This window comes from Emydura macquarii, unplaced genomic scaffold, assembly GCF_026122565.2.
Source record: "Emydura macquarii macquarii isolate MOO-44397 ecotype Brisbane River unplaced genomic scaffold, CSIRO-AGI_Emac_v2 contig_2826, whole genome shotgun sequence".
Taxonomy (NCBI): Eukaryota; Metazoa; Chordata; order Testudines; family Chelidae; genus Emydura; species Emydura macquarii.
In genome coordinates this window covers 27,916-39,926 of record NW_027132963.1, presented here as the reverse complement: position 1 = coordinate 39,926, position 12,011 = coordinate 27,916, and the positions used below count along the sequence as shown (strand labels likewise).

Here is a 12,011-nt window from a genome sequence, read left to right as displayed (position 1 = left end):
CCCCTTCCCCTGGCCTAGCTACTGAATCCCCTCCCCATCCTCCCCCCATTGCGCTGGGATCAGCTCCCCGCACAGGCTGAGGCTGCAGGACAGAGCAGCATGTAGAGTAGGGCCCTGGTGCTCCCACCTCTCCCCCGCGCTGCCCAGGGCAGGAAATGACTGGACCTTCCCCTCGCTCACTGGCCCCTTCGCACTCACTGGGCTCCCCCACAACCATCATTTCTCCCAGGGGCTCTTCCTCCTGGGGAGGGCCTCTCTCCCCTCCCCCCTCATTACATCCACCCAGAGTCTTCCTCATGTCAGCTGGGATCTTCCCTTCCTAACGCTGCAACCCCCTTTTTCCTCATCCTCCCTCGGCCACAGCAAATACCCAATCCACACCCTCTGCCCTGCCCCCACAGTCCAGCAGCCAACTCCCTCCACTCCCTTCTCTGCCTCTCTCCCCCCTCAGCTCACAGGCCTGGTGCTGGGAACTGAGGGGCGGGTGGCAGGGGGGCAGGCGGGAGATGCCCTTTAGACCCTCCCCTGGGCACAGGCCTGGGGGCTGCTCAGTGCTGGGAGGGGACAGTCTCTGCAGCGGGTGTCACTGTCAGCGACAGAGATTCCCTCCGGCCTGGGCTGGGACTGAGCAGATGATCAGGGGAGCTGCGTTTTTACCCCCAGCACTGAGACAAGGACAGAAATAAGGGTGAAGCGTCCCGGAGAAGGTGTCAGTGAAAGTGAAGAGCTGGGACCTGTCAGTGACATTGTAAAATGAGACCTCGCCCGCCTCATAGTCCAGGAAAATCCCCACCCGGCTGGGCCTGACACTCACGGGGAGGATGGTCGAGGAGGAGGTGAGGGCCTCGAATTCCCTATACCTCAGCCACACGGCCCAGTATCCATCCTCAGGTGAGAGTGTGACCTGCCCCTTCCTGCTCACAGATTCCCTACAAACCCCCAGATCCCATCTAGTCTTGTTTCCCACCTCCACCTCACAGTAACGCCTCCCGCCTGGGAACCCCTCAGCGCCCAGCACAGAGACACAAGTATCAAAACTCTCAGGATTGTCGGGCAGATCCCGGCGTGTGTCTCTGCGTCTCACATGTTTCCGATCCTCAGACAGGACGAGTTCGGGATGAGCCGTGTCTGGATCCAGAGTCACATCCACTGGGGAGAGAGTCACAGAGTCAGGGCCGAGGCCGGGGCTGGTCACGGGGATCAAAGGGAAATTAACCTGCATCCCATTAATCGCTTGGGGGGGGGGTTGTTGCCCATTAAGGGGAGTCAGGGCCCATCTGCCCATGGGAGTGAACTTGAGGGGAAGGAGAGCAGGAGCGGGGGAGGGGTGGGATGGGAAGGTGTCAGCGGGGGCAGGGCAGGGGAGGGCAGCCCAGGGACGGGGGAGGGGACAGGCTGATCCTGGCAGAGGCAGAGGAGGAGCAGAGGGGAGGGGCAGGCACGAGGGCAGTGGGGGGAAGGGAAGGAGCAGGCACCAGCACGACAGAGGGGGATGGAGGGAGGGGCAGGTCCCAGGGGCACAGGGAAGCAGGGAAGTGGGGGCACCAGGAGGCAGAGGGGGGTGAGGCAATGGGGGGCTCCAAGGGGCAGGGGAATGAGGAGGGGGGCTCTAGGTGGCAGAGGGGAGTGAAGAGGGTCAGGTGCCAGGGGTGCGGGGAAGAGGAGTGAGGCAGGAGCCAGGGGCAGTGGGGGTGTCTGGGGCAGGGGTGATTACCGGAGGACAGAGCGAGGGCTGGGGCAGTTGCCAGGGGCAGAGTGGGGTGATGGGAGGGGCGGGTGTCGGGGTGGCTAAGGGGGAAAGAGGAGCCCCAGAGAGGCAGAGGGGGAGTGGAAGGAGGGGCTGGCCCCAGAGGACTAGAGGGAGCGGGGGAAGGAGCAGCCCCCAGTGGCAGAGGGGTCACGAAGGGAGTGGGGGGCACCAAGTGGGCCAAGGATGGGGCGGGGGACGGTGCAGGTGACAAGGGGACAAAGGGGGTGAGGGGTGGGGCAGGCACCACAGGGGCTTGGGGGGAGTGAGGGGTGTGGTGGGCACTAACAGGGAGATGGGGGAGGGGAGGGAAGGGGCAGACCCCAGGGGACAACAAGGGAGCAAGAGAAGGGGCAGATGTCAAGAGGGAGAGGTGGAGGGTGGTGGGCAGCAGGGGGGAGAGAGTTGTGAGGGATTAGGGGGCTCAAAGGGCCATGGGGAAGGAGGAGAGGGGTGGGCTCCAGGGGGCAGAGGGGCAGTGAAAGGTGGGGCTGGCTCCAGGACACTAGAGGGGGTGAGGGGAGGGGCAGGTGCCGGGGGGCAGAGGGGAGAGAGGGGAAAGGCGGACCCCAGGGGGCACCAGGGGAGAAAGGAAAAGGGCAGGTGTTAATGGGGAGAAGGTGAGGATAGTAGGGGTGGGTGCCAGGGAACGAGGGGGGGACAAGTGGAGGGGTTGGCACCAGGGGGGTTGAGGGGGGTAAATGTTGGGGTGGCTGCAAGGAGGGCAGTGGGGGGAGGGTCGGGTACTGGGGTTAGAATGGGGGGGATGATGGAGCAGGGGAGCACAAGGGGGGCAGAGAGAGGTTGTCAAAGGGCAGTCGTATGGGGGCAGAGGGTAACGCAAGGAGGGGTGGGCAGAGGGTAAAGGGGGTGAGGGAGACATGAACAGCAGGGGCAAATGGGGGGCAAGGGAAGGGGTGGACACCTGGTGGAAGATGGGGGTGAGGGTAGAGAGAAGCCTCAGGGGGTCAGAGGAGTGAAGGGAGGGCTGGCACCAGGAGATCAGAGGGGGTGAGGGGCAGGGCAGGGGCTAGTTGGGGATAAGGAAGGGGAATGTGGCAGGGGGTAAGGGGAGGAGCTTGTGCCATTGGGTGATTGAGGGGGGTCATCACTGGGTGGGAGGGTAAGGGAAAGGGTGGGTGCAAGGGTAATAGAAGGGGGAGAGGAGGGGTGACAGCTGGGGAGAAAGGGGGGCAAGGGGAGGGGTTGGAGACATGGGAGCAGAGAAGGAAGGAGAGGTGGATGCCAGGGGCTGGGGGTGGGCACCAGGACACAGAGGAGGAAGGGGAAGAGGGGTCGGTGCCAGGAGGGCAGGGGGAAAGTGAGGGTAGGCTCCAGGGGGAAGAGGTGGGGGAGGGGAAGGGCATCTGCCAGGGAGGCAAAGGGGGGGAAGGACAGCGGCCCAGGGAAGCAGAAAGGAGATGGGAGGTGGTACAAGGGGGAGGACAGAGGCAGAGGATAGGTGGGCCCAGGGGTGAGGGACGGGTAAGGGAGGGGCAGGAGCCAGGGGCCTGAGGGAGAGCAGGAGATGGGTGGCACCGGGGGGCAGAGAAGGGTGAGGGAGGGGCAGACCCCAGGGAATCTCTGTTGCTTTGGGGCCATGTGTGTGGCTGGTTTGTTGCTAAGAGCAGGTCGGTGCTGTCCCCACACACACTGGCCGGGCAGCCCTGCCCCAGGGGTTGCAGCTGGGACTCTCCATGCCGGCCAGCCCCATGGGCACCACATTCCAGCCAAGCAAACCCCACAGCCAGCCCCTCCCCTCGCCCGGCCCAGCCCCACCCCAGAGCCCAAGTTCCAGCCACGTCTACACAGCTAATTTTAATGACATGGAGCAAACCCCAAGTCTCTCACCAGGCTCTGAGACTTGCTGCCCCAGGCCATGTAAACAAACCCTTTGTGTTTATAACATGAGACTTTTCCCAACATCAAGCTCTTGATTTTCACTTCAGCCAGACCCTCAGTGGACTTGTCACCCCCCTGTTGCAGGCAGGCCCCTCACCTCCCCACTCTGATCATAGCTCTCCTGCTTTGGGTGAAAATCAGTAGGGTTATGGCCAGAGCTGGCGGTGGGGAGAGGGACCCATCTGAAGTTAGGGGGTGGGTTTGAGGAGCCCAGCCGGATGTCCCACTGGACCTATGTAAGCAACGAAGTGTGGGATCCTCTATTAAAGACTTGCCATGTAATTGCACTCCATGATTTAGGCCACGTCTACACTAGCAAGCTGACCGTGGCACAGCTGAACAGATAAAGCTGTGCCGCTGTAAGATCGCTCGTGCAGCCACGTTACGCTGTTGGGAGAGAGCTCCCTGTTGACACAATAAAACCAGCTCAGTAACCAGCTGTAGTTGTGTCAGCAGGAGAGTGACTCCCACCAACACAGCGCTGTGCACACGAATGCTCATGCTAGCAAAACTTATGTCACTCAGGGATGTGTTTGTCTCACACCCGTGAGTGATACAAATTTTGCTGACATAAGTGCTAGTGTAGACATGGCTTAAACTTTCAGGGTGAGATTCTGTGCTCCGAACCTGCAGCCCAGGGGCACGTGAGGGCGAAGGCGGCTTTAAGGCGCCTCCTGCATCCTCCTGACCCTGCCTATTCTGGATGCCAAAGAAGCCCCCAGTTTAACTCAGGGCTTGTCTGCAGGGGGAGGTTACACCAGTACAAGATAAGGTAGGAGTTTAAACTGCTCATGTTATGCTGGTGTAACGTCCCACCTCAGCGCTCTTATTTCATAGTACCAGTGAATTGTTCTGGTATCGCTGATGCCTTTAGTTACAGCAGCCTTTCCCTGGATCCTAGGGGCAGCAGCACAGCCCAGAATGGCCACGATACAACCATCTTGTTCCCAGTCCCATCTCCCACACACCCCTACAACACGGCTTACGAGTGAGTCCACAGCAGTTTTCTGCACAGCCTGCACAGGAGGTATCCTCCACCAGCTGGATCCAGGCCTTTTGGAGCCATTTTCCCCTGCTCTGGTCCTTTTACTGAACAGACCAGAGACCTTAGTGCTCTTCCTGGCTCTGGTCTGACATTGACCGTGTCTCCCTGCCTCAGTTCCCCTTCTGTAACTGTGGGACAATGGCAACTTCTTCCTTTGGAAAGCACTTTGCAAGCTCTGGCTGAATAACTCCATATAAGAGCCAAGTGTAATGCTAACAGTTCACAGCCCTGGGGAATAGAGCAGTGATGGGATTGTTATAAGGAGCGGGTACATTTACTTCACAAGCTTTTCCAATGTTCAATGATCAAAGGTAGCATCTCTGACTGTAACTGCTCCCCTTCCTTAGGGGGCCCAGTATTAATCTATTGGTCTCTAGGTATTATAGCACTTTTAGTATCTTTGGCTGGAGGAGCCTCAAGAAATCTGGTACGTGGATTTAGGAATGCAAAAAACACGGGTGATTTGGAGGCTGCAGATAGGAAAAGCTAGAGATCCCCTGCTGCCTTAGCGCTAACTTACCTGTGAATTGTCTCAGCATTTCCATCAGGCCAGGGACTCTGTACACACCCTTCAGTTCATCAGCAGTGAGCTCTGGTTCCTGCAGCCTCACCTGCTCACTCCTAAAGAGAACAAAATCCCCTTATCCCTCAGACGCTCAGCACTGGTACTATTGCAAGGGGCTTGATATACATTGATGGTAAACTGAACATAGGATCTTACCTGGCCAGTGTGTCCTTTACATCCTAACGGGAGAGAAAGTAGATAAGAAAAGTGTTAGTGTTGAGCAGTTTATCTGTTCTGTGTTCACAGAACATCTGATTAATTTTCTCTTTTTCCTGAGGCTTTACAGAATGAGAAACACCTGCAGATCTGACTTATATTAGGACTTCTTACAATTAGGTGATAATAACTGAATTGGCGTATGAATACAGTGGCGCTGAGGCACAACTCCAGCCCTAGAGAAATGCAGACATGGGTACGACTCACCAGTCACTAATGGTACCGCGGGGCGTACTGAGTTACTAAATGGTGCACTAACTATTTGAAAACAACAGTAAGAGAAATTTTATTTTGACAGAAATCTTGTGCAGGTTTTCCAGACACTGTCAGCTGAGCTGCCAAAATAAATCACAAGATTAGAAAAAGCCACTGTCTAATGGTGCTTACACAGGTGTTAAACAGCAACTGTACTGCAAAAAGTGACGGTAAAACTGGTCTCTAGAGGCCTCAAATACTGGATAAAATGTGCTGACCTTACTGTGAAAATGTGTTTTCTAACTGCTGACTGTGGGAAGAGACATCTTTATCTGATGCCTGCCCTTGACAACGTTGGGAGGCGCTTGGATACCACGGTGATGGGCACCAGGTAAGAGACTAGGAAGGTTGACTGGCAAATCTTGTAGGGGCAGGGCTGTGTCTTTCTGGGTACTGGAAAGCATCCAGCACAAGGTGGCTGCTACCCTGAGAGAAACCTTAAAACCAGTCAATGGGAGTTAGGTGCCTAACCTGTTTGATGCTTTTGAAAACCTCAGGAGCTGCCGATCTGCATCTCTAGGCACCTAAATACCTCTGAAAATCTGGCCCTAAATCATTCTTGAAAATGGGATGAAGGTTCCTAAATCACTTAGGTGCCTTTGGTCATTCTACCCTTAGATCCTAAGTTTAGGGAGCCAAAATTTGGCCTAAATATTACTAATAATACTGTGAAATACTCTGTAAAGCTGTGGTGCAACGTACATAAATAATAAATCAGTAAATAATAACAATCATTTTCGGGGAGCAGGAGACACTCTGTTTGTTTCCATGGCTATGGCAAATCCAAACAAAAGGGGAACTTTGTGTAACTCACCTTCAGCAGTTCAGCAGCCGGTTGCTGACACTTCTCCTCTATCTCTGCCATCAACTGTTGGAGCAAGGAGCTTTGCTGGGAGTTTCGTAACATTTTCATTTAGTTTCTGCAAAGTCTCCCTCTTCTCCTCCTCTAGTCTCTGGGGAAAGAGTTTCTTTTCCTCACTCAAAAGCAGTTCTAGTTTTTCAAATTCCGATGAGATTCGCTGGCTGTGATGATTTACACTTTCCTTTAGTTAATAACAAAGCCAAACCAAATCATAAATATCAGCAGAATTATCAAGTGTATCAGGCCGTTTTGGGTGAAGTACATTAGATCTGAACAAATGTTTATAGATTCATATTTAAAGGCCAGAAGGAACCATTGTGATCATCTAACCTGATCCCCTGCATGGCACATGCCGGTAAATTACACCAAGGGGCTCACGCATCAAGCCCATAACTTCTGGATAAATAATTAAATAGTCTGTGAAGCAGGGGGGCTGGATTCTGGGTCACCCACTTCCTAGGTGGGTACCTGACCCGCAGGACAGTAGAGCCATCCTCGCTTGCTCTCTGGCCCACTGACTACATGAGTATTTACACAACCTGGAACATTTTCAACAGAACAGACTGAGCTTTCCCTCTTCCCCTCAGACGACTGTCCAAAGACTGGGCAGGAGATTTCTCTGTTCAAATCCTTCCTGCCCCTCAGGCCTAGGGGAGAATTACCCTGGCTCTCTCACCTCCCAAGTGAATGCTCTAACCACTGGGCTAAAAGCTGTAAGAGAGGCACCATCCTACCCCCAGTCATTGTATAGGGAGCTGAGGCCCCTAAGCCAGTGATTTTCAATGTGCCTAAAGCTTTGGTTTTGTAACACTTAACTCCCTGTGTGGATCTGGGCTCGAATCACCTTCAAGTAATAATTACATTCTTCATTATGCCCCCACTTGAAACAATAAACCCAAAACTCATATTTGGGGGAAAACATCCCCTGGTCCCCCTCACTGCCCGTCCTTTCCTTACACTAGATATTCATCAGGAAATGCAAAACGTCCATAAAATGAATGGCGGGACAGAATTAGCAACTAAAAACACATCATCATGTGGGGGTGGGGGATGGAGACTCTAGAACCCCTTCACCAAATGCCCCTACATTTGCCCCACATATTCGGCACTGGTCCATCAACAAACACAGCAATTGTCAAGCCCAGCTGAGTATATCTGTGGATTTTAGAGCACTGTAAATGTCAGCTTTACACTGAAATGGTGTTTCAGCCTTAAGCAGGGTGCAGAAAGGCTGCCCCTGAAAAATGTGTAACTCCGTTAGACTCACTGGGGCCGGTTCCCCTCTCATGATTGACCCAGTGTAAATCAGGAGTAACCCTATCAGTGCTAATGAGACTGTAGTAGTGTAGAACTGGTGTGAGTGAGAGCAGGGCTGTCCCAGTGAGCACAGTCCATGTCAAATCGACCAAATCAGAATGGCAACATTTACACAGATTTTGCCGTAGTGTAAATGCTGACACAAGGTGTGAGACAGCGAAAAGTCTGGGTCTGTATCTTCCTATGTGTTGCTAGAACTCTTTGGTTTGATCCACAAGAGGCTTCTGCACTAGAAATACAGATAAATAAAATATGTATTTATCTGGGCCTCCTTTGCATTTTGATTCAGTGTAAATCAGCCCATTGCTGTTAAGTGTCATGTAGATTTGTTCATTTTTACCCTTCCATTCACCTCCGTATTCCTCAAGCTGAACATTTTCTGGAAATAAAGTCTGATTATAAACAGGGTTTATTTGTTTGTTTGTTTTAACACTATGCTGCTGTTGTCTATTTTTATCATGATTTTCTTGTACATCTTTTAAAATATTTAAATAAAAAGAGAGATTAAACCAAACTGTAGACACTTACTTCCCAGTCGTTTGATTTATTCCGCTTCTTGGATTCCAGCTTTGAAATCTCCTCCTTTGCTTTCTTCAGACGCTCAATGTCTTTGTGGAGTTTCACCTGTGGGGATAATGATGCCAGGTGAATTCTCTTGCAGTGAGTCAGAGCTCTGGGGAGTCCTCACCCATGGGTGGCAGGAGGATTTTGTGGCCAAGCCCAGGCGGGCCGTGAGGGGACCAGGGTTCTGTGCCCAGCCTTGCCATGGACAGAGCTGATTGAGTGACCCCGGAGCTCTCTGCAGAGCGGTCGTATTGGGTCCCCAAACAGCCAGGCTCTGTCTGGGTTACAAAAAGGTGTTGTGCTATTGATACATGTGGTACTTGTTCCAGGGCTAACTCCAACCCCCCTAGAAGGCAAGGATTGTGTTTGTGCCAAGGTGTCTGACTGGGATCTGAGACCCCTTCCCCAGTGCTGGGAACCCCCACTTGACACACATTTTGTTCCAGCACATGGCACTAGAGTGTCAGCATCACACTGGCTTTCAGCCTGGCTCTGCTGGTTCAGCAGCTCTGTCTGAACCAACCGTGGGCAAACCAACGCCTCGTGTGTATCTTGGGCAACTCACACAGGGCCTGCCCCCTTCAGCCTGGTGGCATGCTCCATTCGCTGGCAGCTCTGGGGTTCATGCACTAGCCAGGCTGGGCTTGCCTGGCATGGACTAACCCCTCCCCCACTTAGTCTTCTGCAAGGAAACTAGCCAGGGGGACCCCACACTCTTAGAAATGGTGGGGGGAAGGACTGGGGACTTTCCCTAATGGGGCAGTGGGGGGAACAAAAGTAACTCAAGAATCAGCTCCCAAGTGTCTCTGCTCCTTGGGCTGCACTGGCTGACTGGGGGGGTGGGGGGTGACAGGGAAACCCCCTTGAAGGCAGAACCAATTAGTGGGGGGGAGACAGGAGGGGAGGGAAGGGAAGGGACAAAAGAGGAAGAAGGAACAAAAAAGAAAGGAGGAAAGAAGGAAAGGGTTGGGAGAAAAGAGGGAAAGAAGAGAAAAAAAGGAAGGAGAAAAAAAAGTGAAGAAAGAGAGAAGGGAAGAAAAAAACCAGGAGGAAAGAGGAAGAAGACCAGGGGCTGCCGGAGCCCGGCGCAAAGTGAAGCAGCAGCAGCGGGAGGTCGGGGTCGGGGAGCCGTGGGGAGAAGAGAGGCTGGGAAGAAGCAGCAGCAGCAGCGGAAGAAGCAAAAGCTCCGAGCCGGCCGCTGCCTGCCCTGGACTCAGCTTCTCTGGCTCCGGCCCGGGAAGCTGCCCAGCCGCTCAAGTGTTGCTACGAGAATGGGGTGGGGGGCAGGGTGACAAATACAAGCATCAGCCCGTGCTCGGTAGCCACTGAGCAGCCTGAAAACGGGCCCCAGAGTTACAGTTCCCTGCAGTCAGACAGAGCGGACAATGTGTCATCATTGTTAATACCCTACCTGGGGCTGGTGGGCAGCCTGTGCCATGGGGATCACAGTGTGAGAGCGGTGAGATGGGGAGCCTTTGCAATCCACACAAACGGATGTGTTATACTCCTGACAGGACCAGGTGAGCTCTTTCCCGTGCTCCGCACACACATTCCCTTCTGCTCTTCTCCTCTTCGCTGGATTTAACTGCAGTTGCTTGATGGTTTGTACTAAGCGTCCCAGCAGCTCGTTAGACGTGAAGGCTCTTTTCTGGAACTGTTTTCCACACTGGGGACAGGAGGGTGTCTTCACTCTCTTACAGCGTTGGATGATGCAGGCCTGGCAGAAGTTGTGTCCACACTCGATAGTCACCGGCACTGTCAGATGTTCTGCACAGATTAGACAAATGGCCTCCTCCAGCCCGCTCCCGGCTAAAGAGGCTGAGGCCGGGGGGTCCGGATCCTCATCAGCCTTGCGTTTCCCACTCCCTGGTGCAGCAGGTGCCGCCATGGCTGCTGGGCTCTCGGTGCTTCTGTGTCTCCTTCCCTGCCCAGTGCGCTCTGCTGTGACTGGGGGGAGGTGCTGCTGCTGGGCTCTGCCCTCCTCGGTGGCAGGGTGAGGGGAAGAGAAGGGAGGGGCCTGGAGGGGAAAGAGGAGAAGGGAAAACAGAAGAAAGGGGGAGAGGAACCGACTGAGTGAAGAGGAGGAATGACAGAAAGGGCGGGAAAGTGGCTTGGCTGGACACCCCCTTGCCAGGGAGCAGGAGCAGGGAGGGGATTTTATCTCTGTGCTCGGCCCTGCTGAGACAAACACTGGGACACTGCACCCAGGGGAGGGTGCAGAAAAGAGGCACAGATCTGATTGCAGGGCTGGAGGAAATGCCCTCTAGGGACGGCTGAAATGCTCAATCTGGTTAGTTTGTCAAAAGGAAGGGGGAGGGGAGACTTGATCTTGGTGTTTATGGGCCTCGGTGGGGAGAAAACACGGGCACTAAAGGGCTCTGGGATCTAGTGGAGAAAGGCAGAACAAGAACCAATGGCTGGAAGCTGAAGTCAGACACATTCAAACTAGAAATAAGGCACAACTGTTAACAGTGCAGGTGATTAACAAACTGCCCAGGTGGCAGATCCTCCAGCCCTCAGAGCAGGTCTACATGACCGCTTACATGGATCTACCTACCTCACAGAGGGGTGTGAAAAGGACCCCCCGAGCGACACAAGTTACAGCAACCTAAGCGCTGTCCATAATGGTGCCCACAGAGGTGCAGTAATTCTGCTGCCAGGAGAGTGTTCTCGTGTTGGCTTAGACTCGCATCTTCACTGGAAGCGTTACAGCGGTGCAGCTGTGCCAATGTAGCACTTGCCCTTCAAATGTCTTCCAGTCCAGACTGGTGCCTCTCTGAAAGGAGGCTTTAGTCAAACACAGGTTATTGGGCTCAGGAACTAGGTGAAATTCACTGGCCTGTGTTACAAAGGGGGTCAGACTGAATTTAAGGGTCCCTTCAAGTTTTTAAATCTCTGACTCTGTTAATTCTGGCAGGGCTGGGATAATCCAAAGTCTCACTGCTGGAGAAACAACAGGAATAATACCACACTAAGCAGCCTGTGAGTAAAGCGCACCCCCCACAGGGGCTGTCCTGCAGGTCCTTAAAAATGCAGGAGGAAGATAGGAAAGAAAATCCAAGAAATTGAGGGTCTTAGACTAGCACAGGGCTTCCCAGGGAACAACGAATGTCCCACTGGCCTGTCTTTACACTCACTTTTGATTTTGTGTTCGCATTTGATCATTACACAGTGACTGGAACCAACAAGCACATTATGTTATTTTCTAGGGCTGGGGCCTGGTTTTCTCTGCTCCTAAGGACAGAACAATCAGTGTGGTCAGCACGCACCGTCCAGTTCGGTTTATTGTTTCCTCATCCTCCCTGCCCACAGCTGCACTGGGAGTCCCTGTCACTCATGTTGTCTCTGTGGTGTAGATTGTAGCTCTGGGCTGGGCACATCTCTTTGTTCCACGTCTGTGACGGGGGCTCCTGGGCGCTATGTACCAGTCACTGATACTGATAACCAGTAACAGCCAATGGGGGAATAAAGAAATGTGGTGACAGTTCTATGGCCCAGGCTGGCTCCTTCATCGCTAACCCCTCCTCAGAGTAACGCA

The 12,011-nt window shown here is 53.8% G+C and overlaps 1 protein-coding gene across 1 annotated transcript; it reads right to left on the bottom strand.

The window, feature by feature from the left end:
• Window positions 1-589: 589 nt before the first annotated feature.
• On the bottom strand, window positions 590-10,361 carry LOC137166298 (E3 ubiquitin-protein ligase TRIM39-like). The gene is given in 7 exon segments (XM_067567950.1): window positions 590-1,149; window positions 5,215-5,315; window positions 5,416-5,438; window positions 6,545-6,626; window positions 6,628-6,773; window positions 8,438-8,533; window positions 9,885-10,361. Coding segments are annotated over 7 exon segments (1,485 nt in total).
• Window positions 10,362-12,011: the final 1,650 nt, after the last annotated feature.